This window comes from Pleurodeles waltl, chromosome 10, assembly GCF_031143425.1.
Source record: "Pleurodeles waltl isolate 20211129_DDA chromosome 10, aPleWal1.hap1.20221129, whole genome shotgun sequence".
NCBI classification, from domain to species: domain Eukaryota; kingdom Metazoa; phylum Chordata; class Amphibia; order Caudata; family Salamandridae; genus Pleurodeles; species Pleurodeles waltl.
In genome coordinates, this window is record NC_090449.1 from 1002024870 (window position 1) to 1002049629 (window position 24760).

Here is a 24760-nt window from a genome sequence, read left to right on the forward strand (position 1 = left end):
TGCTGTACTTGGCGGTGCAAAACATCACTACACCAATCTTTTACCATGTGCTCTGAAACCTCGTCTTCTGCTGCAGAAGGGAAAAAAGATTCTGGTTTCACCTGATGAACCTAGTCTATTTTGGAACGGATTCTGGAGGTAGGAGACTTAAAATAATTCAATAATTGCAGTCTTCACGTTGGGTCACTAAGAAGTCATCAAAGAGAAACTAACAACAAACACCAAAGCTACGGTAGGGTCAACAAGCACCAGTAGGCAGAGCCAATGGAACTATTAATTTAGGAACTTTGTGGGGCCAAAATTAAATTCAAATCCTCAATGGTATTGGGCTCAAGAAAAGCTGGAAACATGTACAGCAACAGAGGTATTCAATAATTATATGAGTCAATACATACGCTATGGGTGGAGCTGAGATTACACACATGAAGAAGATATTGATGGGTGCAGTTACATTAACACAAACGTGCAAAAGCTGCTCTTGATGGCGTTGACTACATGAAGGATCAGGGATCAGGTAATATTCAACTTGGAAAACAAAATCTGTACTGCAACGAAGATCCGCTGTGGATCTTGAAACATTTCATGCCCACAGCCTGCAACACTGCTGTCACTACGTGAACTAGGAAGAAGTGCAGGACCACTAGGGATTTAACTGAGGCAGGCTGCTTCCGCACGTCTGAGGAGATTCAGGCCAAGCATAACATTTTAAAAGGTAGAGTTTTGTAGCATGGTAGGATTATGACAGTAGCCAGAGAAGAAGGGTGTTAACAATAAGGTTTTTTTTGACATTTCATTTTGACTACAGTACGAAGAATGTCCTGCCTGTGCATGTGGCACAATGCGCTTCCCATGCCCTCCCCATAGCGCGATGGCAAATTTGAACAGGAAGAATATATGAAGAAGAATTTAGTAATGCTTCAGGGCAATGGATTATTCGCATATTAAGGTGGGAAAAAGAACAACCTGCTCAATTCTTCAACATGGCTCTACTGGATTACATCCCCAGGAAATCATTACAGGCCCAGGAAACCATGCCGAAGCTGGCCAGGTAAGTCAGATGAGTGCCAAGATGCAAGGGGCCAGAGGCACTGGCAATTTCACTTGTTAGAAAGGGAGCTATTACTAGACGCAGTTATGACTCTTTATCTCTGCAATACAGGGTGCGTAAGACACTCATCGAAGCTCAGATTTCAACAGGCAGAGACAGGATAGCTTGATGTGGATAACAAATGCCACAACAAATGGCAACAAAACACCTGTACTTAAGAGACCAGATTGGTGAAGAGACTACACGACTGGATACAGAGCAGGTCTCTCAATATGTTTCATGTATGCAATGAACGACATGTATGAACAACACGTCAATGTGGTAACGTTCAAACAAAAGCTGATGATGATAAAGGAGAAAGCTGACCCATCGATCTTAATGGATTTCTCAGGCAAGCCATCCTTGGTACCTTGGAAATGACCTTACCTGCCAGAAATCCTACGTTTCCTTGCCAGTGGTCAGGGGAGTCGTGGCAATTGTGAAGTGAGTACAGAGCCCACCTTGGGACCCAGTGAACTCATGGCAATAGGTTGAGGTGGGTTTGTGATGCAGGAATCAAAACAAGTATATTTGTTACAAAGTGATCCAACAATGATCGCCATTTGGAAAACGCTCTAAAAGAAGTTGGCTCAGCTAAAAAAATTTGGGAAATGCAACACCACAATATAGGAAACAGGAGAACAATATTAGTACATTATAAGTTTACAACATCACTGAATGCACTGCGTAAAAGTTAAGCAGCAACAAAATATGCATAGACAGCAAGATGTTCATCAAGTAAAGGATCACGTGCCTGGGAAAAATCCGGGGGAAAACTTGTGCAGAGAAACCGTCATAACTTTGGAAGTGAAACTGAATGCATCTTCGACACCTGTGAAAAAGCAAAAAATATAAATACCAGTTAGTTATTCACAGGCATGATGAAACCAAACAGCACCGCAAAGTGGCTAATTCTAGAAAACAAAGCAATGCTGAATAAAATGTAATTGGGCTAAAGGGCACAACAGCAGTCCTGGTTTGCTAAAATACGTGCTTAAAACATGGCTAGGGGGGCGTGGCCAAGATGGCGGCGTGAGTGGACGCGTTCGTCTGAGCTCCGCCGTCCGGGCCTCAGAATATTGCCGTGCGGCCCCGGAGGTTAGTGACCCGGGGCGCGCAGACCCAGCGATAGGCGCCACAGAGCAGAGGGCGCTCAGAGAAGGCCAGGGGGTCCCGAGGTGAGGAGAACCGAGGACGCGGAGACGTGCGGCCTTGATCCGCGTGTTCGGCCGGTGTGCGCGGCCGTAGAGGAGGGAGCCGCGGGCCGGCCTGGACGCAGCGCCCCTTCGGCCGAGGAAGAAATAGCGGGAGGAACCCCGGAGGTGGACGGCAGGGCCCGGTAGCACAGTGGGGACCGCGCCGGGGGCCTGCTTCCGAGAATAGCATTGGCGGCTCCAGGAGGTGGACCCGACCACATAGCTCGACTCCCCCTGCCAGACGCGCTCCATGGAGGGGGCGGTTGGAGAGTGGGTGTACAGCTGGACGCCCCGTCTAGGAGGGATGGCATAAAGAGGTGAGGCGTGCAAGGCCGCTAATCGGCGGTGCAGTTGGCCCGCAGCGGCTCCACCTGGCGGCGCAATAAGCTGCAGGGGGACGAGTGGACAGAGGGAGCACAGGAGCGGAAAACAAGCAGCGGTTGGAGGAACACAGGACCTGGAGTGATCTGGTCTCCGCGAGAGTCCGTGAAAGGGCCCTGGCCGGGCGACAGAACGGGCGCAGCAGCAAGCAGGAGTGATGGCCGCTTCCAAGTCCAAGCGTGAGCGATCAGTCAAGGAAATGCTGACCAGTGCGCGTCCAGTGCCGGGTGGCGCAGTGGAGGGGCCACCGGCGGCGAAGTCCCCAGAGACGCGTGGGGAGATGGAGGTGGATGAGGGGTCCCCGGTCACAAAAGGCTTCCTTACCTCCTTGTTCGACTTGCTACGGAGTGATGTACAGGAGCTTCGAAGAGACATATCTCAGGAGGTGAGAGAGCTGCGAGGAGAGGTTACGTCCCTGGGTGAGAGAGTGGCGCAGATTGAAGACGGCAAGATCTCCCGCGGTGAGGAAGTGGCGGGCCTACAGCAGGAGGTTGTTCGCCTGAGGGAGCAGCAGGACCTCCTGCAGATAGTGGTGGAGGACTTGGAGAATCGCTCGAGGAGGCATAATATCCGCATCAGAGGGGTGCCGGCTGGGGCGGAGAAGGAGAACATTGGAGACTACGTGGTAGAGCTGTTTCGCTTGTTACTCGGCCTGGAGGAGACCCGAGAGATTACGTTAAACAGAGTTCACCGAGTGGGTCGCGCTGGTGGGACCGGGGACCGACCACCAAATATTTTAGCCTGTGTTCACAGTTACAGGCTTAAAGAAAGCATCTTGCAGCGGTCCCGCAATCTTCCGCAGGTCCATTTTAGAGGGCATGAGCTCCAGCTGTTTCAGGACCTCTCGGCGCGGACCCTGCAGCGTCGGCGGGAATTCAGGCCCATTACAGAGCATCTGCGAGCGCATGATGTGAACTACTCGTGGGGTCACCCGTTCCGCCTTGTCTTCCGATGGGAGGATCAGCTCCGACAGGTGAGGACTGTAGCAGAGGCAAATCGGATTTTGCGCCTCGAGGGAGCTAGCCAGGCCCCGGGTGCTGACGGGGGCTTGTCTGACGGGGATCGCCCGCGATGGCGGCGGAAGGAGAGAAGAAGAAAGCAGCAGCGCCCTACAGCTTTGGAACAAATGTCGGAACGGGAGTCAGTATTAAGCAGTGTGGCTGCCGGGACTAATGCTTGAGGGAGCGGTGCCTGGGGAGAGCTGATCTACTGTGGGTTGCATCGTTTCAGGCCTTTGTGGCAGCTCAAGAGGGGCCCGGGTGGCGGGGTCGTTGGACCTGGCCAGACGAACTTGAGAGGTTTTACAGCCCTGTTGAGACTTCACCTCAATGGAGATGTGTGTGCGAGAACTGTGTTGTTGTGAGCACCTGTTGTGCGCATTGGTTGTATGTTATGGGGCTTCCCTGAGACACTGCTTATTGGAGCGAGTAGTGATATGGCCCTGTTATCCGAAGTGGCTGATGGCCTGTTCTAGGATGTGGCCCCCCCATGGGGTGCCTCCCCTCTTTATTGCTTTTCTCCTTCTGATGCATGACTATTAAATGTATAAGTTTGAATGTTCGTGGGCTAAACAGTCCGACTAAGAGGCTGGCGATCTTATCGGCCCTTGAGAGGTCTGGGAGTCATATCTGTATGTTACAGGAGACACACTTAGTGCAGAAGGACACATGCCACATGCGCTCCAAGTGGTTTCCTAGGCAATTCTGGTCTTCGACACCCACGAAACACACTGGTGTTGCGATATTACTCTCGAGATCCTTCCCTGGGGAAGTAGTGGGGAAAATACATGAAGTGCAAGGAAGGTTTCTGGCCATTCGAATGAGGGTGGGGGCCTTTTCCTTTACTATTGCTTCTCTCTATGCTCCTAATACGCAGCAAGAAACCTTCCTGAGGCAGGCTGTATCCCCGATGCTGCACTCGCCGGATGGTGCCATTTTAGTGGGAGGCAATTTTATCTTAGTGATGGATAATGATCTAGATCGCTCGGGTCACCGCTATGGGCAGGCAGGGGCGTTGACAGCGGCAGGGAGACAGTGGCTGGCTGAGTGTGGTCTGGAGGACGTGTGGAGGAGGGCACACCCAACGCTTAGGGACTATTCCTTTTATTCCGCGGCGACTAAGACATATGCACGGCTTGACCTCTTCGTGGCATCGCAGGAACTCCTCTCCCGAGTTAGGGAGACCACGATTGAACCTCGGGCCTTGACTGACCACGCACCTATCACAGTAGAGGTTACTATAGATCAGAGACGGGTGGGTACCTCGGGTTGGCGCTTCAGGGACTCGATGCTTCAGAATAGGGCAACGGCGGAAGCGATCCGACGTGCAATCACGGACTACCTTAATTTCAATGATGACGGGAACACTTGTACCGGGACGCTATGGGAGGCCCTGAAGGCGGTGGTCAGAGGGGAGGTGATGGCACTGTCCGCTAGGGATAATAAAGCAAGGAGGGAGATAAGGGTGGAACTGGAACAGAGAGTAGCGGTTTTGGAGCGCTCCCATAAAGCTACTGGTGCGCCCAGAATCTGGCGGGAGTTGGAGAAAGTGAGGCAACAGTTGAAACGGCTAGACTGGGACAGAGCGGAATATGCGATCACGCGTCTCAAACATAAGTATTACAGCGGGAGCAATGGATGCAGGAAACTTCTGGCACACCGGTTACGGGCGCAGCGTCGACGATACAGCTGGTTCGATCCCCTTCAGGTGCGGAAGTGCGAACGAGCGATCAAATAGCAGAGGCGTTTGTGGAGTTTTATAAAGGGCTGTATACGGCAGACGAGCGGAGGGATGTGGCTCCGGATGCATTTCTGGAGGGTATTGAAATCACTCCTCTGGGTGAGAGGGAGGCATCTTCTCTAGACCAACCCATAAGGGCGGAAGAGGTTATATCAGCAATCTCACGTTTGCAGTTGGGGAAATCCCCGGGCCCAGATGGTTTTACGGCACTTTTCTATAAGACTTTTTGCGTGGAACTTGTGCCGCTTTTGGTTTGGCTCTTCAACTCCTTCCGAACGACGGGAACTTTAACGACCAGTATGCTAGATGCCACTATTGCAGTTATACCTAAGCCGGGAAAGGATCCGGAGGAGTGCGCTTCCTATAGGCCGATCTCGCTTTTGAATATAGACGGCAAACTATTCACAGTTATACTGGCCCATCGCCTGAATTACTATATGCCGGGGCTTATTGATCCGGATCAGGCAGGTTTTATTCTGCACAGACAGTGCAGCAATAACACAAAGCGGTTACTTCATTTGCTAGACAAAACGGACCGGTCCCGTCGGGAGGCGCTCTTCCTCTCTATAGACGCGGAGAAAGTGTTCGATAGGGTCCATTGGCCATATCTTTTTAAGGTACTGGAGTGTTTTGGGTTGGGCCCGGGCTTCGTGACCTGGATCTGCTGTATATACCAGTCTCCTAGTGCTTCTGTCCGCGTCAATGGTACGCTCTCATTGCCGTTCCCAATTAGACGAGGGACCCGGCAGGGGTGCCCGCTTTCTCCTCTCTTATTTGCGCTTTACATGGAACCTCTGGCGCAGCGTCTGCGAGACAGCCCTCTGATCACTGGCGTGAAATTCGGAGGCGATACTCATCTCATCACTTTGTATGCAGATGACGTGATCCTTACACTGGCAGAGCCCGCGACCTCGCTGCCGGCGCTTATGGAGATTCTTGATGAGTTTGGCCGGGTCTCGGGATTCCGGGTGAACATGCAGAAATCTCAGGTCCTTAGTCGGTTTATCAGCGGGGAGCACGAAAGAGATCTGAGGGCCCGGTACCCCTTTATCTGGTCGCCTCGCGGCTTTCCTACTTAGGGATTGATCTGGCACCTTTGTTACAAAAACGGCGAGCTTGAACTACACGAAGCTGGTTCACGAGGTGCAACGAGATCTAGAGGCCTGGGGGTGGCTCAAGCTGTCCTGGCTAGGCAGAGTGGCGGCAGTGAAGATGACAATCTTGCTGCATGTGCTGTATGTGTTCCGGGCGCTTCCCCTGACCCCTCCTCCCCGGACGCTCGCGACTCTTCAAGCGGCGGTTCTGAGGTTTGTCTGGGAGGGTCGCCCGGTGCACCTTCCGCGACGGGTTCTATATCGCCCTAAGGGAGAGGGAGGGTTGGCGGTGCCCTGCCTCTTGCGATATTTTCAGGCAACGCAGCTGCGCTTCTTGTTAGAGTGGGAAACATTGGTGCTTTATGGACCAGGCGGTGGCGGGATCCCATATCTGGAAGGAACCCTGGTTACGACGCCGGCACAGGGCGGTAGGCCTTTACTCCTCCCCGATCACGGGAGCGACGTTATGTGTATGGGACGTGGTGGCTGATCGTCTGGGGCTTCCGTCGTTCCCGTCTCGGATGACTCCCATAGGTGCGAATCCGGACTTTGTACCGGGGTTACAGCTGGAAGCGCTGCAAAGTTGGCACAACGGGGGCTGTAAAAGGGTGGGGAGTCTTTTTGATGAGCAAGGAGTGATTCCTTTCGACCAGATGAGAGATACATACGGTTTGACGGAGGCGGATAGGATGATGTACTATCAGATACGGCACTGGGCCTTGCTGCCGGTCAACAGAGCGATAATAGATAGACCGCTGACGCCGTTTGAGAAATGGCTTCTGCTGAAGAAGGATGATAAACAAGTAATTTCAGAGCTTTATAGGCTATTGCAGGGGGAGGGGCGCCTGCCTAAATCTAAGGGACAGTTGCGATGGGAGTGTGAGCTGGAAAGGGAGCTTTCGGACGAAGAGTGGGATAATATCTTCTATAGGATACACCATACGGCCTACAACGTGGCAGGCACGGAGACAGCATATAAGGTTGCCTCCTATTGGTACTACACCCCAGCAAGGATACACACATGGGATCCCATTAAGTCTAGTCTTTGCTGGAGAGGATGTGGAAGCAGGGGTACACTTGTGCACTTACTCTGGCATTGCCCCAAGCTCCATAGATACTAGGAGAGCATTATATATGCTACGGATGCTGCGTTTGATACCAAGATTCCTAGGTTCCCATCGTATATCTTATTGGTTCTGCCCAACCTGCTCACCTTTCCTCTGAGATCATTAAAAGGCCGGAAAATGGCCCTGGCCCTCAATGCGGCGGTACAGCTGATTTTAGCGTTATGGGGCTCGGACAGGATTCCGACATACGTGTCATGGCTGCAGAAGCTGTGGTTTATCTTGGCAATGGAGAAGCTCACTGTGGCCTGGCAACAGTGGGTGGGGTACCTGAAGGACTTATGGGGACCGTTCTTGCAGATCTTATCCACAGAGCTCACTGAATTGACATGCCCGGCTTACCTGAGAGTTCTGGGGCTGACTTGATCCTCTGGAATGTGTCCGCCGGAGAGATCTTTGGGAGATCTGGGGCTATGCAGGGGAGTGGGGTGGCGGAATGTAGAGACTAATGGATGATGGGGCATATTAAAGGAAGCAGTGTTGGTGTCATATGTTTTGTTTTACTATGTTTGAAGTTCACTCATCAAGGCAGCAGACCTTTGCGAGTGATCCATTTGTAAATGGGATTGCAAGGAGAAACCGAGGGAGTGGCCCCCTCGGATATGGCTACACAGGAGATGAGCCCTAAGGACCGCTTATATGTTTCTGGACTAGATATGCTGTACTGTGTTTGTTTGATTACGATGTCTTATATTCTTTATGTTGGTATTTCAAAGCAATAAACAGATTTGATCCATAAAACATGGCTAGAATAGCTATACAACAAGTTGTGACCCACAGTTTGGGAAACACTGCATTAGACAGACTTCTTGACATCGTCATGCACCAAAGCCCCATAATTGGGAAAACTCTGCCAGCGCATCAGTGTGTCCCTTTCACCACACTAACGTACATCTTAGAACGTTTCAGAACAAGTAGGCTTAAACATACTGGACTCCAAGGTGCACAATATTAGATTAATGGTAAATGACTGGCTGGCCATGCCAGCCTAGAGGACAGCCTGCACAGGCTGGGCAATGGGCTACTGTTTACCATAGTGGAATAAAATAAACACCAAAGTCCTCTGGCACACACATCTGTACACAGCACCTTACATAAGATCCATGTATGGCTCAGACACATTGTATTTTTCACATTAACCAATATGAACTATTACTGCAACATAGGGCAAGGGCATCAAGACTACGGAAAGTGTACAGTATATGTAAGCTAAATAAATTCTTATATCATATGGGCACACATGTGCACGTATAGTGATAGCTGAACAGCTGCAGTTCTGTCTGGTATGGCACTGGAAGCCCAGTAAGATTTATGTGGGCCGGAGCCACACATTTTTGGTAGAATCTAAGCCCGAGGACACTTCCCCTTTAAGGATAGCTGGGGTATAGCATCGGACCATGTCCCCACAGAGGCCTGTGCAGCCACTTATCAAATATACAGACCCCACAGGGCGTAACAGTGGGAGTTATACGTATCCCCTGGGGCGTCAAGGCAGTGGAAGATTGTATAATACAGACCCATTGTTAAATGGCATCTGTCTCCAGGCTGGGACAAGGCTCTGGCAGCTACCGCAGCAGGTGTCTCCAAACCAGTTTCGGGGAATTTAAAGGACGCTTGCTGTGGACCTAAGAGCTGTGCTGGTCACAGCACTACCTGGCGGGCAGAGGACCTCACCATGCTCACAGTCCCACAACACTGAGGGGACACCTCCAGCCACGTAGAGAGCGCACAAGCTTCCCTGCGGATTACATACAAAAATGGTAAACAACCCAATCAAGATGATAGGAAAGTAAACAAAGAGTGTGCAGAACATCACACGGCATAATAAAGTAAGAGCAAGAGAAACATGACAACAGATACAAGGGACTTTATTTGCACTGCTTGTTCATGATTGATTGGCTGTTGATATTGTTAGATTCCAAAGTGCTTCTGGGAATGTTAGTCTTTTTTATATTGATGTTAATAAAATTACTGCTGTTTGAAATAAAGCGCAGGAAGAAAGCATAATCCTCACCTCCGAGTCCTTAACAGAATTTAAACTTTGCGTTACGACAGCTAGGATATTTTAATTCATAAGGGAATATCTTATAAATGCACATATAGCTCCACATCAGTATGATGGCTCGCTGGTGTGTCTGTCCCCAGTGTTAAAATCAGTTTGAATTCCTGTCTTGTCAATTTTAGCTCTCTATCTCCACCTCGGGGTGTTGCAAAATGTGTTTTATATCATAGTATTTCAGTCATTTGAGACAACCCCCATAAAACTCAATAAATTGATTGGCCATTGGCTAACCTTGACATATTGCAGGATTCTCACTATTAACTTCTTAATTGTTCTATCCTCATATAAGTTCCCACAATCACATTCCAAAATATATACAACAAATTCCATATGGCAAGTCAACCTGTCACAAATGGCGATTGTGCGCCCCATAAAGGTTCTGTATTGTGCTGGTGGATCTGCAAGCCTTGAATATATCACATCTGACAAAATCCTTGCCATATTGTTTTCAGCCATTTACCCAAGTTCATATTTGGATTGCAAAAACTATGAGCATCTCTGTAAGTATCTCCTACTGATACGGTCCTCGGATATGTAATACTTGGATGTTGGCCCACAATTCTTTTCGAATGCTCATTATGTTCCAAAATATGCCAGCTCTTTAAAAAAAAAATGTTTATATCCGACTGCGCTAGATTGTACTCCAAGAAAATTCTGCATGGTATTGTCCTCTTGTTCTGAATTGCTGCGGTAGCCTTACATCCGTATAGTAGATCCTCCCTTTTCTTTGTTTGGACTCTCAATAGTCCACCCACAAGTACGTTTCGGGGGTACCCATGATGAGTGAACTTTTCAATCATTTTAGCTGCCTTTCAAATTCCTCCTCTGTGGAGCATATCCTTTGAGCTCTTAACATCTGGCCACAGGGAATGCTCCACTTTCATACCACTATTTGCAAGGAGCATAGCATTTGTAGCAGTTGTTTTCCTGTGAACTGTTGTACTCAATCTCTTGCCCCTGACTGTTAAATCAATAAGCAGGCATTCAATATGATCCTTACTGGACATTTGAGTAAATCTAATACAGAAATCATTATTAATTAATCTCAATATGAATTCCTAAAATTTGGTTTCCTCCCCATCCCACAGTGAAACAAGTCCAAAGGATAACATTGTCCATGGAAATGTAATTATCTTCTGCCCAAGCAACCTCCTTCTCCCACTACCCCATAAATAAATGTGCACAGGTGAGGGCTAAGGAGGCCCCCATGTCTGTCTCCTGCTGCAGATAGATCTTATTATCAAATAAGGACACACAATGTGTGAGGCAATATTCCAGCATTTTAAGCATCATCTGTGTATGCTGAGCCATGTCAACTGGTCAATGTCTTAGGAAAAAGTAGCTATCCAATGTTCATGATTTACTGATGTATATAAAGATACAACATCCTATGTGACCATTATGTAGGTTGATTTCCATGGGATTTTATCCATCTGTTTAAGGAAATCAGTAGAATCCTTCAGCTATTATGTTAACCATGTTGCATATGGATGTAAATAAACAAAAACAGAAATCTCAAGGTGTTTTTGAGAGAGATCTAAAGAACTCACGCCTGGTCTTCCTTGAGGTCATTGAGAGTCTTTGTGTATTTTCAGTAAGAAGTAGAGGGTGGCTATTTTCACACTTAAAACTCAAAAATATTGATATTCTTCCAGTTCAAGAAGATCATTCAACCATCCATATAATAACGACTGACACTCAGCCTTTATTTGCTTTAGCGGGCTTTCTTTCATTACCCGAGTGTTGTATATTTCTCTACTGCCGATATGCCTCAGACAAGTAAGTTGTTTTATACATAATAATGATACTGACCCCTTTAACTGATGGCTTTATGATTAAAGTGTCATCATTTCTCAAACCATTAATATCTTTCAAATCCTTGTAGGTTACATTTCCTGCCTGTTTCCATTTCTTCTTAAGTTGTTAATATCTTCCACCAAAATCTCATGAAAAACATCAGTTTTATTTCCTTCACTTTAATCATACATATGGTCACCCTGATGTACCTTAAAGAGGCAGACTGCAGAATAGGTTTTCAAGGGCTTTCCAAAACTGTCTGGTTGAATTAGCACTCACAAAGACAGGAAAGACCATCTGATAAAGAAAGGTAGTCTTAGCTATTATTTGGGTACATTTCCCTCCCATTATGGTTGGCAGTAAGTGCAACCCTCAAGTGGCAATGTCCTGGTAGAGAACATTTACAGGACGTTAATCTCATCCAGGATGGAGGATGCACAGCTCAGCAAACTGTTTTCAGACCCGCCTGGCCATTTATACCTGGTGATGGCCCAACATACACCACCTGGTATTTGAATATAGAAAAGTTGGTCTAGTCCAGAGTAGCACTTACCAGGTCACCACCGGGTTTACATTACTAAGTGGACAGCTGGAGCCAGCAGTAAAAGAATGCTGACTCATTTGAGCATACAAAGAGGCAGCCTCACGCAAAGAAAGATCACGCCCGTCAATGGAAATTAATCAACCCTTGGGAACCACCCACCTGTGACCATAGCATGTAGGCTAATGGACATCAGCTCTCTTGCAGGGTACCCAATAGCTAATACCTGTTAGGAGCTATGGCTCCCTCATTCACATTCTATTTCAATTTGATGTAAGTGGTGACCCACATGAAGATCATTAATGCGCTTTATTAATTTCTTCAGGCCTTCTGCTGTGCCTATACAGCAACTGTTGGCTTTTACTGGTATGATTTTATGCTCTTCACTTGGTGACCAAGGAACACTACAGAACACTAAGCAGTCTGGCATGTGATTTGTCCTTCTTCAATGCAGCGAACATGATAGGCGGTATCATAAGTGTTCTTTTCAGCTGTCACTGAAGACAGTTATGTCACCCAATAAGATGACACAGAATGCCTCCTGTGCAGTCAACATATTTTACAAGCCTCAGGAATGTGGCTGTTTTTCTTCAACCTAATGGGCAAGACATAAATTGTTAGAAATTGCCATGCATAGAGAATGGCGCAGAGGCAATTAGTTTTGACTCTAGCAACTGGCTAAATTAGTCATGTGACATTCCAGGGTCTAACCTATACACATGCTCTTCAGCTTGGTGAATGTTGTGGGCATCAGTTTTGACAAAAGTATATATGCTGCAATATTTCAAGCAGAAGCACAGGTCTACTGATCCTTGGGCACTAACTGGTCTGGCCCATGGACTGAAAGAGTGCTAAATAACCTCAGGGGTCACCATCTTGACCACTTCAGCCTGGGTGCATTCCTATACCTCGTGTGACATCCTGTAGATCTTGCTTTTGATAGGCAGACAGTTGCTTCTGTCAATATTGTGTACTCCAAACAGGACCAACCAAAGGATCAGGGAGCACAGGCGGGCAACGCTGCACAACACTGTCCAGCATTCTGCCTGATGTTCCCAAATTAGAACAAAGGAGAGATCCATCATCCATTTTTTTCTACTACATGTCGGAGGTCGGGGTGGGGCATCACTGTCCCCCTCAATAACTTCCATAGCTGGCAATAAAGCTGTTACAACCGCCCTCCGGGGTCAGGGTTTGTGAGATTCTCATGCTGGATCTTGTGGGCCTCCCCGGTAGCATCAATGTCAAAGAAGTTACTGATATCACTAACCTTCTGCTACACAGTGCAAGGACCACAAAACCTGTGGTTCAAAGGTAAACGATAGGTTAGCCTCTATATTACAACATCCTGACCCTCCTGATAACCAGTAGAGGGTTGCCTTTTGATCAAACTACTCTTTTATTAGTTCCATGAGAGCATAAAGGGTATCCTTTGCCTGGTGCATTAACTCGCCCATCTTTTTCTGAAGCCTCTAAGGGTCAGATTCCTGGAAATCTGGCTCATAAAGAGATACCAAAGAGGGCGCTAGCCACTACAAAGGAACACCTTTAAGGCATGCAAGGTACTATGTGGCATAATCCACAGAAAGATTTTTCCTTGGCTGAGGCTGCAATGGGCTCCAGACGAATAAAGTAGTCAATCACCACCCTCCCAAAGGGAACTCTAACTACTTAGTGGTATAATGGAGTTCACCGACTCCCACCATCACTTCTCACTGCACTCGCAAATCCAGCAGGTGCAGCTCTCTGTATCAATCTCCATGTTGGGCAATTAGAAAAGGGGGGGTACAGCTGCTCCCTTGTCAACTGAACTAAAGCTGCAGTGCCCAAATGCCTCTTGGAGGCACCAGGCTCAGGATAAGAGTGCTCACTTTAAAGAGGTATCTTGCAATGTCACCTTGAAGTACTGAGCAGTCCCATATTTTGCATCGATCACTGTTTTCTTCCTCAGGTCTGCCAGAGGTCCTGGTCCAGCTGTACCAGACAGAACTCTTCCATTCTGGGACTTCAAACAGCTACTAAATCTTGCGCAATTAGCAGGTTACCAGATTCAAGCACATGTTCACCTACAAGGTGCCTAGACACCTCTTCTGTTGAAGCAGGCAGTCAAAATTTCTGCTTCGTTGAACTGACTGACTGTCTCCCTGGAATTTGTCTCATCACTATTCTTTGGGAATACTCATCTTCAACAGGCTTCTTTACTGGAGTTTCCTCCAGTTTCACCAAGAGAAATCAGAACAATGTCAACCACCCCCAACTACATGAGAGTGTTGTCCAGCAACAGTTCAAGTTAAGGTCACCTTTCATACTGACAGATGTTGCCCATAGAAAGAACTTCAAGGCATGCCTCCTAGGTGACCAGCAACACCATGGTCAATTCCACTGGTTTACTGTATGACCATCTGCCTGAAAAAGAACGCTGCTAATCTGGGGAACTGAAGTACTGAAGTCTTTTGAGGGCACAGCCTTTTAGTGTCACCTTTCTTGTCACACCCAAAGCGACTACTGTCCCTAAGGAAGAAAGGAAGTGTTCTAATCCCCATTTCCTTTGAGGCCCCGATAGGAGGCTCATTCTACTTGGACTTCTATCCTGGCTGGGGGCAGTCTTTTCAAGCTTTTGGGTATGGTTCCAAGAACTCTTTTCAGCACCTGGCTTGGTTGACTGCTGACTTTGGCTCTTCAGGCTTCCCATTTGTTGGCATCTAATGCTTGCTGCATTGGTAAAATCAGAAGTAGATCTACAAGGTGATGTCTAAGTTCCACTGAGCACTCCTCTATGTGCCGTAGAGAAAACAATAGGCTGCACAAGAAAATATAGTTAACTGCCTCCATCCCTTTCTACCTGCCACCCAAGTCACATCCAACACCTTGCACCAAGTTTGCAGGTCTGACATACAAATGCATGCTTGCATAGTTCACTTTTGTTCAGTATTTGACTGAAGTCAACCCAAAGCATCTCACCAAAGTTTTATTAGTGCTTTTGTATTTCCTCCTCTCATGCCATTCAATACAAGAATGGCCTCATTTGGATTGATGGGAAGTCAGTTCAGAAGAGGCACTGCCTTCTCCTCAGGTCTCAAACCTCTCCATGGAGCATGCCAACTCAAAGGTTGCTAACAAATGAGCATGGATCATGGCTGCCCACACCTAAATTAAGTCTTTCTTTTCCTTAGGATGTTGGAACAAGCAGTGGGTACTGGCCAGAATCATGTTTGGATTCTGGCAGTTAATACAGATGACTGAAAGCCACCAATGCTACTGTACTTCAACTACATAATCAGTGACATTGCACTATTAAGGCTTACCACAGTCAGTGTTAGGGGTCAGAATTGCTGATGCTGCACTACACAGTAAACATCAGACAATAAACTCAATGTGGGGTTAGTGCTATAACGTCTAAGAAGGTTAGCACATTTTGTGGACAAGCTACACTCCCAAATATTTTTACAAAATGTACATCTAAGGCACAAAGCTCAGACAGCTGTGCCCTCTGTAGTATTTCGAATTTGTTTCACTACAATGTTTGTAAGCACATTTTAGTCAATGGGACGTTGTGCAACGCAAAGTAATACAATGTAGCAAGATTATTATATATGTCTTCTCCTGTTTCAATGTCTCTAGCTCTTGGTACAAACAAGACAATGCAGTGGGTTGGAAACCCCACACCCGAATTTCCTACAACATGTCCCACAATCCTGTAGTTCCATAAATCCATCACCCATACAAAGATTCTACCCAAGTAAAATAAGCATTGGCAAAGCCAGTAGGTCGAATCTTGTTAAGGTGGTGAAATTGTTATTTTTTATGTCTTGTTGAAAGCATGCACTAGAAAAAAGAAAATATACCACCTGCCTACAGGCAGTGGCCATATACATATAACTGTAGTAAAACAGTATGGGTGCTGCCTAGCAGGCAGGGGTATTTACAGTAGGTATGGAAAGCTATTTTCTTTTAAATACACATGACAAAACAATATGATTTTCATTGGTGCAATAAAAAGGATTATTGGCTTTGAATTGCCATAGTCTGGAGCCCAATTTGAGCACACGAAGATGATTGAAAAGGAAAGGGTAAACGATTAAAGAAGTTGTCAGTGGTAAATTATGGGTCCACCAAATCTGGCAAAGAAGTGCACTTGTAAGGCGACTGGGTATAATGCTGTTACTCTCTCTACAAAGGGGCCAATGGCTAACCCATCGCCCTACGCTGTTTGCTATGGTTGGCAGAAGTAAAATATGAATGACAGCTTAAGAGACCAATGGATAAAGAGGGCTGACCTAAAGACCCTCTACGTATAAATGTATGTTTTCTTATTATCCTTATTATTTTTTCTAATTACATTATGCTGGTGAGACAGCTAAGGGTGTCTCTAGACCTTAAAGTGACACATTTATGGTGCCAAAACTAAATGTAAAAATCTTAAGGGTTAAAACCTGACTTTGACTTTAAATTGAAATAGCTACAAACCCATAACGGCTACAGAGATACTACAAATCGTTTTGGGGTCAAGATAACCAAATGCAGCAAATGTAATACTACCTCAATGGCAGTGGTGAACATACACTTGTGACCCTGTGGGGCTGAAGGGTGTCAGATATTGGTTCAGGGCTGGGAGACTGCTGTCTTACCACAAATTAATGCGGGAAGCTTCTAAGCAGCTTTATTAATTAGGCAACAATGTGCAGATGCTTGTGTGACTCCAGTCAGCAGCCCTGCAAGAAGATATTACATTCCATTAATGTGACCTACCTGCTGAATTTCAGTAATCTGGGCCTTCTGAAGGCCGTCCTGGCTGTCAGCTCCTTTCCATGCCAGACAGTTCAATTCCCTTTCATCCAGTGCTTAATTTAAGCCAGTGGTTTACTATATGAACCCTGGCAATTTTGACAATCTGCCACCTAGTGGCGCTGTTTGTCAAATTTAGAGGTGAGCAAAACAACCGTTGTTTGTTAATTCAAAAACCATTAAAAATGACTAATACCGGCTGCCCAAGCCATTCTTATGGCTTTGAGGGCCTTAAATAGTCTGAACTGTCACACTTGTAGGGGTGTGATGGCCAGTAGTGGTGTTGAGTCTGTCACTGGCAGGGGCAATGGGTGGTACCGGCCGCATTGGCTTCTTGATGAGGGCCCTGGCACTTACTTTATTACAAATGAAGCAATGCCTTCATCTGGTCAGTCGCAGTAACAAGAGTCGGCAAGGATCCAAGGATGCGACCCAGCATTAATAATAGCTACTGACATAGATTCTGCTTTTGGTAAACACTCACTCTACAGAGAGACCGAGAGAGAGACAGAGACAGGTGTGTTTTGGGGGTCGGGAGGCTTTGGGGGTGGTGATGACCACAATCACAAAGGTAGCATTGGATTTCTTAGAGGAGGATTTTTTCTAGGGAAGGTCTGATCACTATAGTCACAAATAATAGGGTGCAGTTTGTGTTCGGAGCAATGTGCATCTTTATGAAATATACTGGTGCAGTACACTTGAGGAGTGCACTCTAGACACCACAGCATGTTTAGTTGAAAGAATGAATGAAGTGTTGAAGATGTGCGGAGTGTAGTACAAGTTAAAAGAGCTGTGCAGGAGATGCTCTGGGCACACAAGGTGATCCTGAATGTAGTGGTGGTGTCAACTTTTGAATTCTCAAGGAGCATGCTTGTGGGTTCAAAGCATTTTTCACTACAGCTTGAGGAGAGAGGAGGTGTGAAATGAAAACACTGGATAGGCAGTAGCTGAAACCGCCCAGAGATCCATTAGAAGTGCAAAGCTATTGAACCAGAAAGTCAGTAACTACTCTGAAGACAAAGGTGGGATGCCTGGGCTAACTAACGTTCATGCTACGGTCTGAACTCGAAATCGTCCTCCAATCATGAACAGTGACTGAAGGAAAATTTCGATCGCCTTAAGTCAAATTTCAGCAGATGGGGGACACAGTTTTGAAGTTAATACATGAAGTGTGTTTTTGAGGTGTTGAGCTTCGAAAAGTGAAGCTAAATCCAGTAGTTAACTGCACAAAGAAGCTTCACAGACAATAAACATCCTTCACAGATGACCCTCTTGTTCAGAGTAGAAAGATAAAATGATTGAACCCTGGATACTTTGCAACAAAGTGAGACAGGCTGGGTGAACTATATATACACCATGAGATTTAGTTTTCAAATCCATTCATACTCTTTCCCCGGCTCCAAAGAGCACGGTGGTCTTACATTATTTGCCATAACTACATGCATTTATTTTCCTGACCTGTGCCCTCAGATATTTGCTGCACACTCCTTTACCAGCTTGGTTTCACCTGCAGTGACCTGTTGCTTCATATTTTGCTTTTTCACTCTATACCGCCAAGACCCATGTAGAGGGTTAAATGTCCATGCAAACCTTCCAGCAAGGCCAACAGTGAACGTCTTTGAAAAAGGGGCCCAGTCCCACTGGTGTCAGTACAAGGAATGGCACTTAGAAAACCCACCTACTACAAGGAATGGCACTTAGAAAACCCACTTACTCTGTACGTTCCTTTCCCAAAGTTTTGTTTGCAAAAGCACTGTCCCAGATCAGAAAGGGACACTTTCCAACCAGTCAAACACTTCAAGCCTGGGCCTCCGCCTTTTACTTATACAGTATAGCAAACTACACCCTGAAATAACTTTTACGGGGACTACGTTCTTCACATATTTCATTCACAACAAAGGGACAATTCATTTGTGATGCAAGGGCAGCGTGGAGAAGCCAAAGAGCTGGTTCAATCACCCTCTTCTACTCAGTCCGCAATTAAAAATGACTTTTATTTGTGAAAAATAGCAGTGCATGGGTAGAAGGGAGATGACAGGCGGCAAGGCTCATGACATGGCCGCCACCACTGATTTGATTGTACTCCTCGGGTCTGCAAAACAACCACTTATCTTTTTTTAGGGGAGATCTAAGAAGACAAGGCATGAAGGGGCTAAATGTCCCAGGATGGAATATGAGAGAAACACATTTTTGCAAGAGTTGAGGATGGAGTATATTGGCAGCTATGGGGCAACTCAAGAGCCCGTGAATTTGGGGAATCATCTGATTATTTGATCGGAGATAAAACTGTGCGTTGCACAAACACTTTGAAAGTGCAAGAGAAACTGATGCCCAAGAACCCAGCACTTAAAAAGGCAGAGGCGATTTCCGAGGGTACTGAACACAATGCACACCGTGCCAAATAAATTAGAGGGAATAGAGACGGTACAAATGCCAAGGGGGATGTATGGTAATAGACAAGAAAGTTGCAAAAGTTAAAGAAACAAGTGGGTATGACTCCAAAAACTGAAAGTGATTTGAACAAGGAAGTTCTAATCCACTTGTGCATCTGTCGTGAATGTTACGCAAGGAATGCTGTGTGTCAAGAGTGTGATAAAAGGAGGCTTTACCTCATGTGTACAAAAAAGAGAGACTCTTTATGGTGGAAGAGGCAAAAGAGGAGGTTTAACAGACTAGCATATAGTTTTTCAAGTGCAGAGGTTAACGAGCCACAGGATGCTTTGAGTATGCCAGAGAGCCAGGCATGTTTGGAGGAGGAGGAAGTAATAATTCGAGCTGATTCAGGTTCACTATACACTGTTAGGTGAGGATACTTTCTATAGGCAATTTCAGGGCAGGGAAGCAGAGTTAGAGCTGCCTAATATTAATCCAGGGCAGCATGGGAATTTTTTTTAATATTACAGGAGTGCTGCACGCGCAGATACTTTTGAAAGGCAGACACCTAGTAAAAGTGCACGCTGCAAAAAAAGATGACACGGGGTGGAGACACTAAAGGGACTTTGGGATTGTCTTGGGCCCTCATGCAAGGGAACAGGTCATGTTGGTTTCTCGATCCAGGCTTGGTGTGGATATGGTGGAAATGTTTCACAAGATATTTGAAGATAAATTGTCTTTTGACTGGATCCAAACAGGGAATAATCCTCAAACGGGGGCAGTGCCAGTGGTGCATAAGGCCATACCTGTGCATAATTTGATGTGAGACGCTTTGCAGATCGAGTTCGAGAAATTGGAGGGGAGTCACTGAAGAGACTGAGCACTCTTACGGTTGTGGGGCAGGCAGCAAAGGCAGGGGATGGACTTAAAACGTATGAAGCTCTTACAGACCTCCACAAGAATATCTAAAAGGGCTGTTACCTATTTCTGAATATTTCAGCAGTTATCCTTATTGCAAATTGCCAAAGTTTTTAAACTGATGTTCCTCTCATTGACTTTTCATCAACTATGGTCACATGAAAGTTCGAGACTTAACCTCATTTCGACAACGCTGTTGACTTTTAAGTTTGAGAAATGCCATATGGGCTGGCTTCAGCGGCTGCAGTTTTTCAGAGAGCGATGCGTAAAGTTTTAAAGCGGTGGACAAGGTCCTATTTTTAAACCTTATGTAATGATATGCGGCAATGACAAATTAACATTATAGGGATATATTGACAGTTTTAGACATGTTAAAAACTGTGGAATTGTGGTTGAGAGAAGTATCAGTTTAGAGTGAACAGAATGAACTACACCAAACAGATCATATTACATGAGGGAATCAATCCCAAGCTTCAACTTGCTTAAGTTGTTGAAAAGTTTGCCACACCCAGATATAAAGATGAGGTGAAATATTTTTTGCCTATAGAGTAATACTTGACAAAGCTTGGAAAAGGTTTTGCAGATATTGCAATGACTGAGCTTACTTTCACGTGATAAAGCATTTAAGGAAATCAATGAAAGTATAGGGAAATTTACCCTGTTGTGTCATTTTAACTATAAGAGAAACACGTTTCTTACCACTGGTAAGTACAGAAGGAATGGAGGCTGTATTATCCCAAATTGATGATGGGAAGGAGATTGTCACCACTTGTGAGCCACAAGCCTTGAGGCCAATTACTCAACCGTAGAGGAGGAGGCCTTGATTAGTTACTGGGAGGTTTATAATTTTGTTTTTTTCTATGGGGTTTGCCGTTCATTGTTGGGAGTGACCACAAACCACTTGTAGCAGTGTTTTCGAGAAAGGGTTTCTGAAAAGCCACTTCTAGGATTGCTAGAAGCATGTTGAGTTTGATGGAGTTCAATTTTCAGGTTGTTTATTTACCGCAGGCTCATAACCCAGCAGCAGTTTGCTGGTTTCATACATCACTGATGGTAATTCTGTGGGTAAGTAAATATGTTTGGGTCTAGTATGGTGGGTGAAAAAGAGGCAACTCACTCACCCTTCTAGTGGAAGTTGGCACCAACAGTGTGGCCACTTTCCAGGTAAGGAGATTTCAAGTCCACTTTATGAACTGGTTCAAATGGTGGTATTATCAGTTGAACAAGGACTACGTTTAGATGCCATTCTGGAGGGGGTCGACAGCCTGGAGGGAGGACACGGAATAGCCCTTTCATGAATTGTTTGATTATCCTTGTTGAGCAGAGCAAAGTATTCTGTGAGGAGCGTCTGGATCTGGATCTAGCTGCGAGATGCACTTTCGCAGACGCATGCAAACTTGAGAGCGCCAAAGCAAGGAGGATAAGGTAAAATTTGCTCCAGTGATGCCTTCAGCTGGTGCAAGTTTTCTTTCTGACACCATAAGCAATACCTTTTCCATTTCAATCTGCAAGACTTGTTGGCTGAATCTGCTCTTGCCCTTACCAGGGTATCTTTGCATTTTTGGGGAATGTCTACTTTCTGGAATTCAGGAGTCAAGCATATAATCGCAGAAAGCCTGATCCGGGTGAACAACTTGGCCCTGGTTCCTTGTCAATAGAGTTTGTTTGGTGAGAAGACAAACTGGCTTGGTCTCAGACAGGAGGAGAAGTTCTGTGAACCAGTCTTGCCTAGGCCACTTTGGAGCTAACAGAATTAAGCAGCACTTCTGCGCTTTTATCTTTCTGAGTATTCTCTTTATCATGGTGATGGGTGAAGGGTGGTGGGCGCGTATGCAAATATCCCGCACCATATTATCAAAAGGGCATTCCCTCATGATCCTAGGAGTGGGTGCCGACTGTCGTAAAAATCGCATTTGTTATTCTCATTGATAGCGAAGAGGTCTAATTCTGGTTTGCCCCATAGGAGAAAAATGTTGTCCAGTTGTACTTGATCCAGCTCTCATTCGTAGCAACTCTCCATGGTTCTGCTGACCATGTGCACCAAGGTAATGTTTGTTTCTGACACTTGCTTGGCCTTCAAAGTGATGCTGTATGCTGTCAGCCAGTGTCATAGGCTCTGTGCCTCCTTAGAGATCGCGAGTGACTTTGTACCTCCTTGTGTGTTTAATTAATGCATGCTTGTCATGTTGTCCATGCTTACCAGCACTGAGATACTTGTATGTGAGGTAAAAAAGCCTGGAGAGTAAGAAAGATAGCTTTGAGCTCTTAGCGGTTTATATGCATGGACTGTTGTGAGATGGACCATTTGCTCTGGATTTGTAGGTCTTAGAGATGCCCACCCTAACTTTCCAGAGAGACATCTGTTGTGATGGTGAAGTCTGGTATTAACCGTAGGAACGTGAGGCCCCTGGAGATGTGTGGGAAGTGAGTCCACCATTCCAAAGCCTGAATTATTCTTTGGGTTATCTTTATGAGGTCCTCAAAAGACCCTTCTGACTGAATCCATTGCTTTTGAAGTTCCTCCTGTAAATGTTGCATTTTTAGGCGTGCCAGCGGAACAAGTTTTATTGCAGAAGATATCATACCTAGTAACGACTTGAACCATCACACCAAAATGGACCTTCTTCTGAATATTGTGAGGGCAGCTGAGTTAATTTCTGCTGTGTTTCTGTGGTGAGGAAAGCCTTGTCTTGTTTGGTACCTTGGATGGATCCTAGAAATGTGATCTCCTGTAGAGGGATAGGACCAAATTAAGCCCCAATTTGTTTGCACAAAGTTATTCAATCATTTGTGGTTTTGGCTGCTTGCATAGGTGTTTGTGCCTTTAGCAACCAATCGTCTATGTATGAGAATACTTTGTCACCACGGGTTCCTAGGGCTGCTGCAACCGGGGCTAGGCATTTTGTAAAAATGCTTGGTGCTGTTTTGAGGCTGAATGGGAGGACTTTGAACTGGTAATGGGTGCCAGCTACGGAGAAACTGAGAAATTTGCAATGGTTTGGGTGTATGGGAATGTGGAAATATGAATCCTGCAGGTAGAGATTGGTCACATAATCTCCGTGGTTTAGGAGACGTCGGATGTCCGTTAGGTCATGTGGCATGATTATTTTGTTTTAGAAATGTGTTCAGTTTTCTGAAGTCCAAGAAGGTTCTCTTCTTCCTTACTGGGGAAAAAACAAGAATAGAAGCCTGTGCCTTTCTGGTTGGATGGTACTATTGAGATACATCTCTTGTCGAGCACAATGTGAGCTTTTTGTAATAAGTGAAGATGGGGGTGGGGGCGCCCCATATGGTGACATGTTTGGCAATTCCTGAATTAACTCCCGGGTATAGCCAAGAGTTATCAGGTCTAGTACCAATTTGTTTGTGGTTATTTCCCGCCATTGAGAAAGATGTTTCAAAATGTTTGTGCCCACTGTATGTGGTTAGGTAGTAGCTGGCACCCGAATAAAATTATTGCTTGTGGACGGTGTCCCTGGATCTGTCTTCTTCGTCCTGTCTGCTTGTTGTAGGCTGCTGATGGTGGCGGACAGTACTGTTGCTACTGGTATGGAGGTCTAAACTGTGATTGAAAGGGCTGATGATAGCACTGATAGACTCCTCTGTAGGTAGAAAGACCTCTACCTCATGCTCCATAAACGGGAAACCTGCAGGATTGTAGTGTGCCTAAAGACTTGACAGTGTCTGTGTCTGTCTTGATAGCGAGTAGGCATCATCAATATGTTTCCCAGATAGTGTCTCACCTTTGTATGCCACTGAGTATTTTTGACTGCACTTCTGGCCCAAACAATGTTGTTTTGGGCTATCCCTGTCTTTGTAAAATAGCAGCCACTGCCAGGTGTCGGAATCCGGTGGAAGTAATATCCATCACACAGTCAGTTATTTCTGAGGATGTGTGCTCCCCTTCTTGTAATATCTTGGTGTGCATCCTACTTTCTTGTCTTCAGGTAGTAGATCTAACAAGGCACCTATATCCAACCACACTTGTTTATTGTAGCGGCCCAAGATGGATAAGGAGTTTCCCATACGAATTCTGATGGCAGAAATACTGGAGACGCGCTTACTAATGTTGTCTAAGCACCTGCCCTCTTTGTCAAGTGGAACGGAATATGGGGTAGAAGAGTTTCTGGAATGCCTTTGTGCTGCTTGTGAGACCACGGAGTCCGCCTTGGGGTGTCCTCAGGGGCCTTATACTTTTTATCTATGCATGGAAACACTCCTGCCACCTTTGCTGGAGTTCACATTAGTTTGAGACCCTCTTCCCAGATGGGATCTATTATAGGAATGGCTCAAATAGATTTCCGTGCTTGCTCTTTGAAGTCATACATGAAAGTATTGTACTGTAACAGGTAGTCAAATCTTGCTGGAGCCCTTTCCATCAAATTGTGGAAACCCCCGATGTCTTCTGGAGGGGAGTCTGAAGGATGCAGCACTGGAGGGGAGGGTGTTGGAAGAAGGTAATCATCCCATTCATCTTGAGGTGGATGAGTGTCCTGTAGCTCACCTTCTTCCCTGTCATCATCCGATGACGAGGGGCCATCCCTTGGTGGTGCTGCAATTGAGGATGCTGGAGTCATTCTTGGTGTCATTGGTGAAGGAATAGGCTTTGGCATTTCATTAATTGTTATTGGAGGAGGAAGAGCAGGTGGCCATTTCCCGATAG

General features: G+C 46.0%; 1 protein-coding gene across 2 annotated transcripts in view; it reads right to left on the minus strand.

Moving 5' to 3' along the window:
- The window catches only part of HDAC8 (histone deacetylase 8), a 571221-nt gene that overhangs the window by 349922 nt on the left and 196539 nt on the right, over positions 1-24760 (minus strand). For both annotated transcript variants that reach the window (XR_011199196.1, XM_069211852.1), the window contains exon 6: positions 1842-1919. Coding sequence is in view for 1 of the 2 variants with exons in the window: in XM_069211852.1 (XP_069067953.1) it covers positions 1842-1919 (78 nt within the window). In the remaining variant the exon portion in view is untranslated. The remainder of the gene's footprint in view (positions 1-1841; positions 1920-24760) is intronic.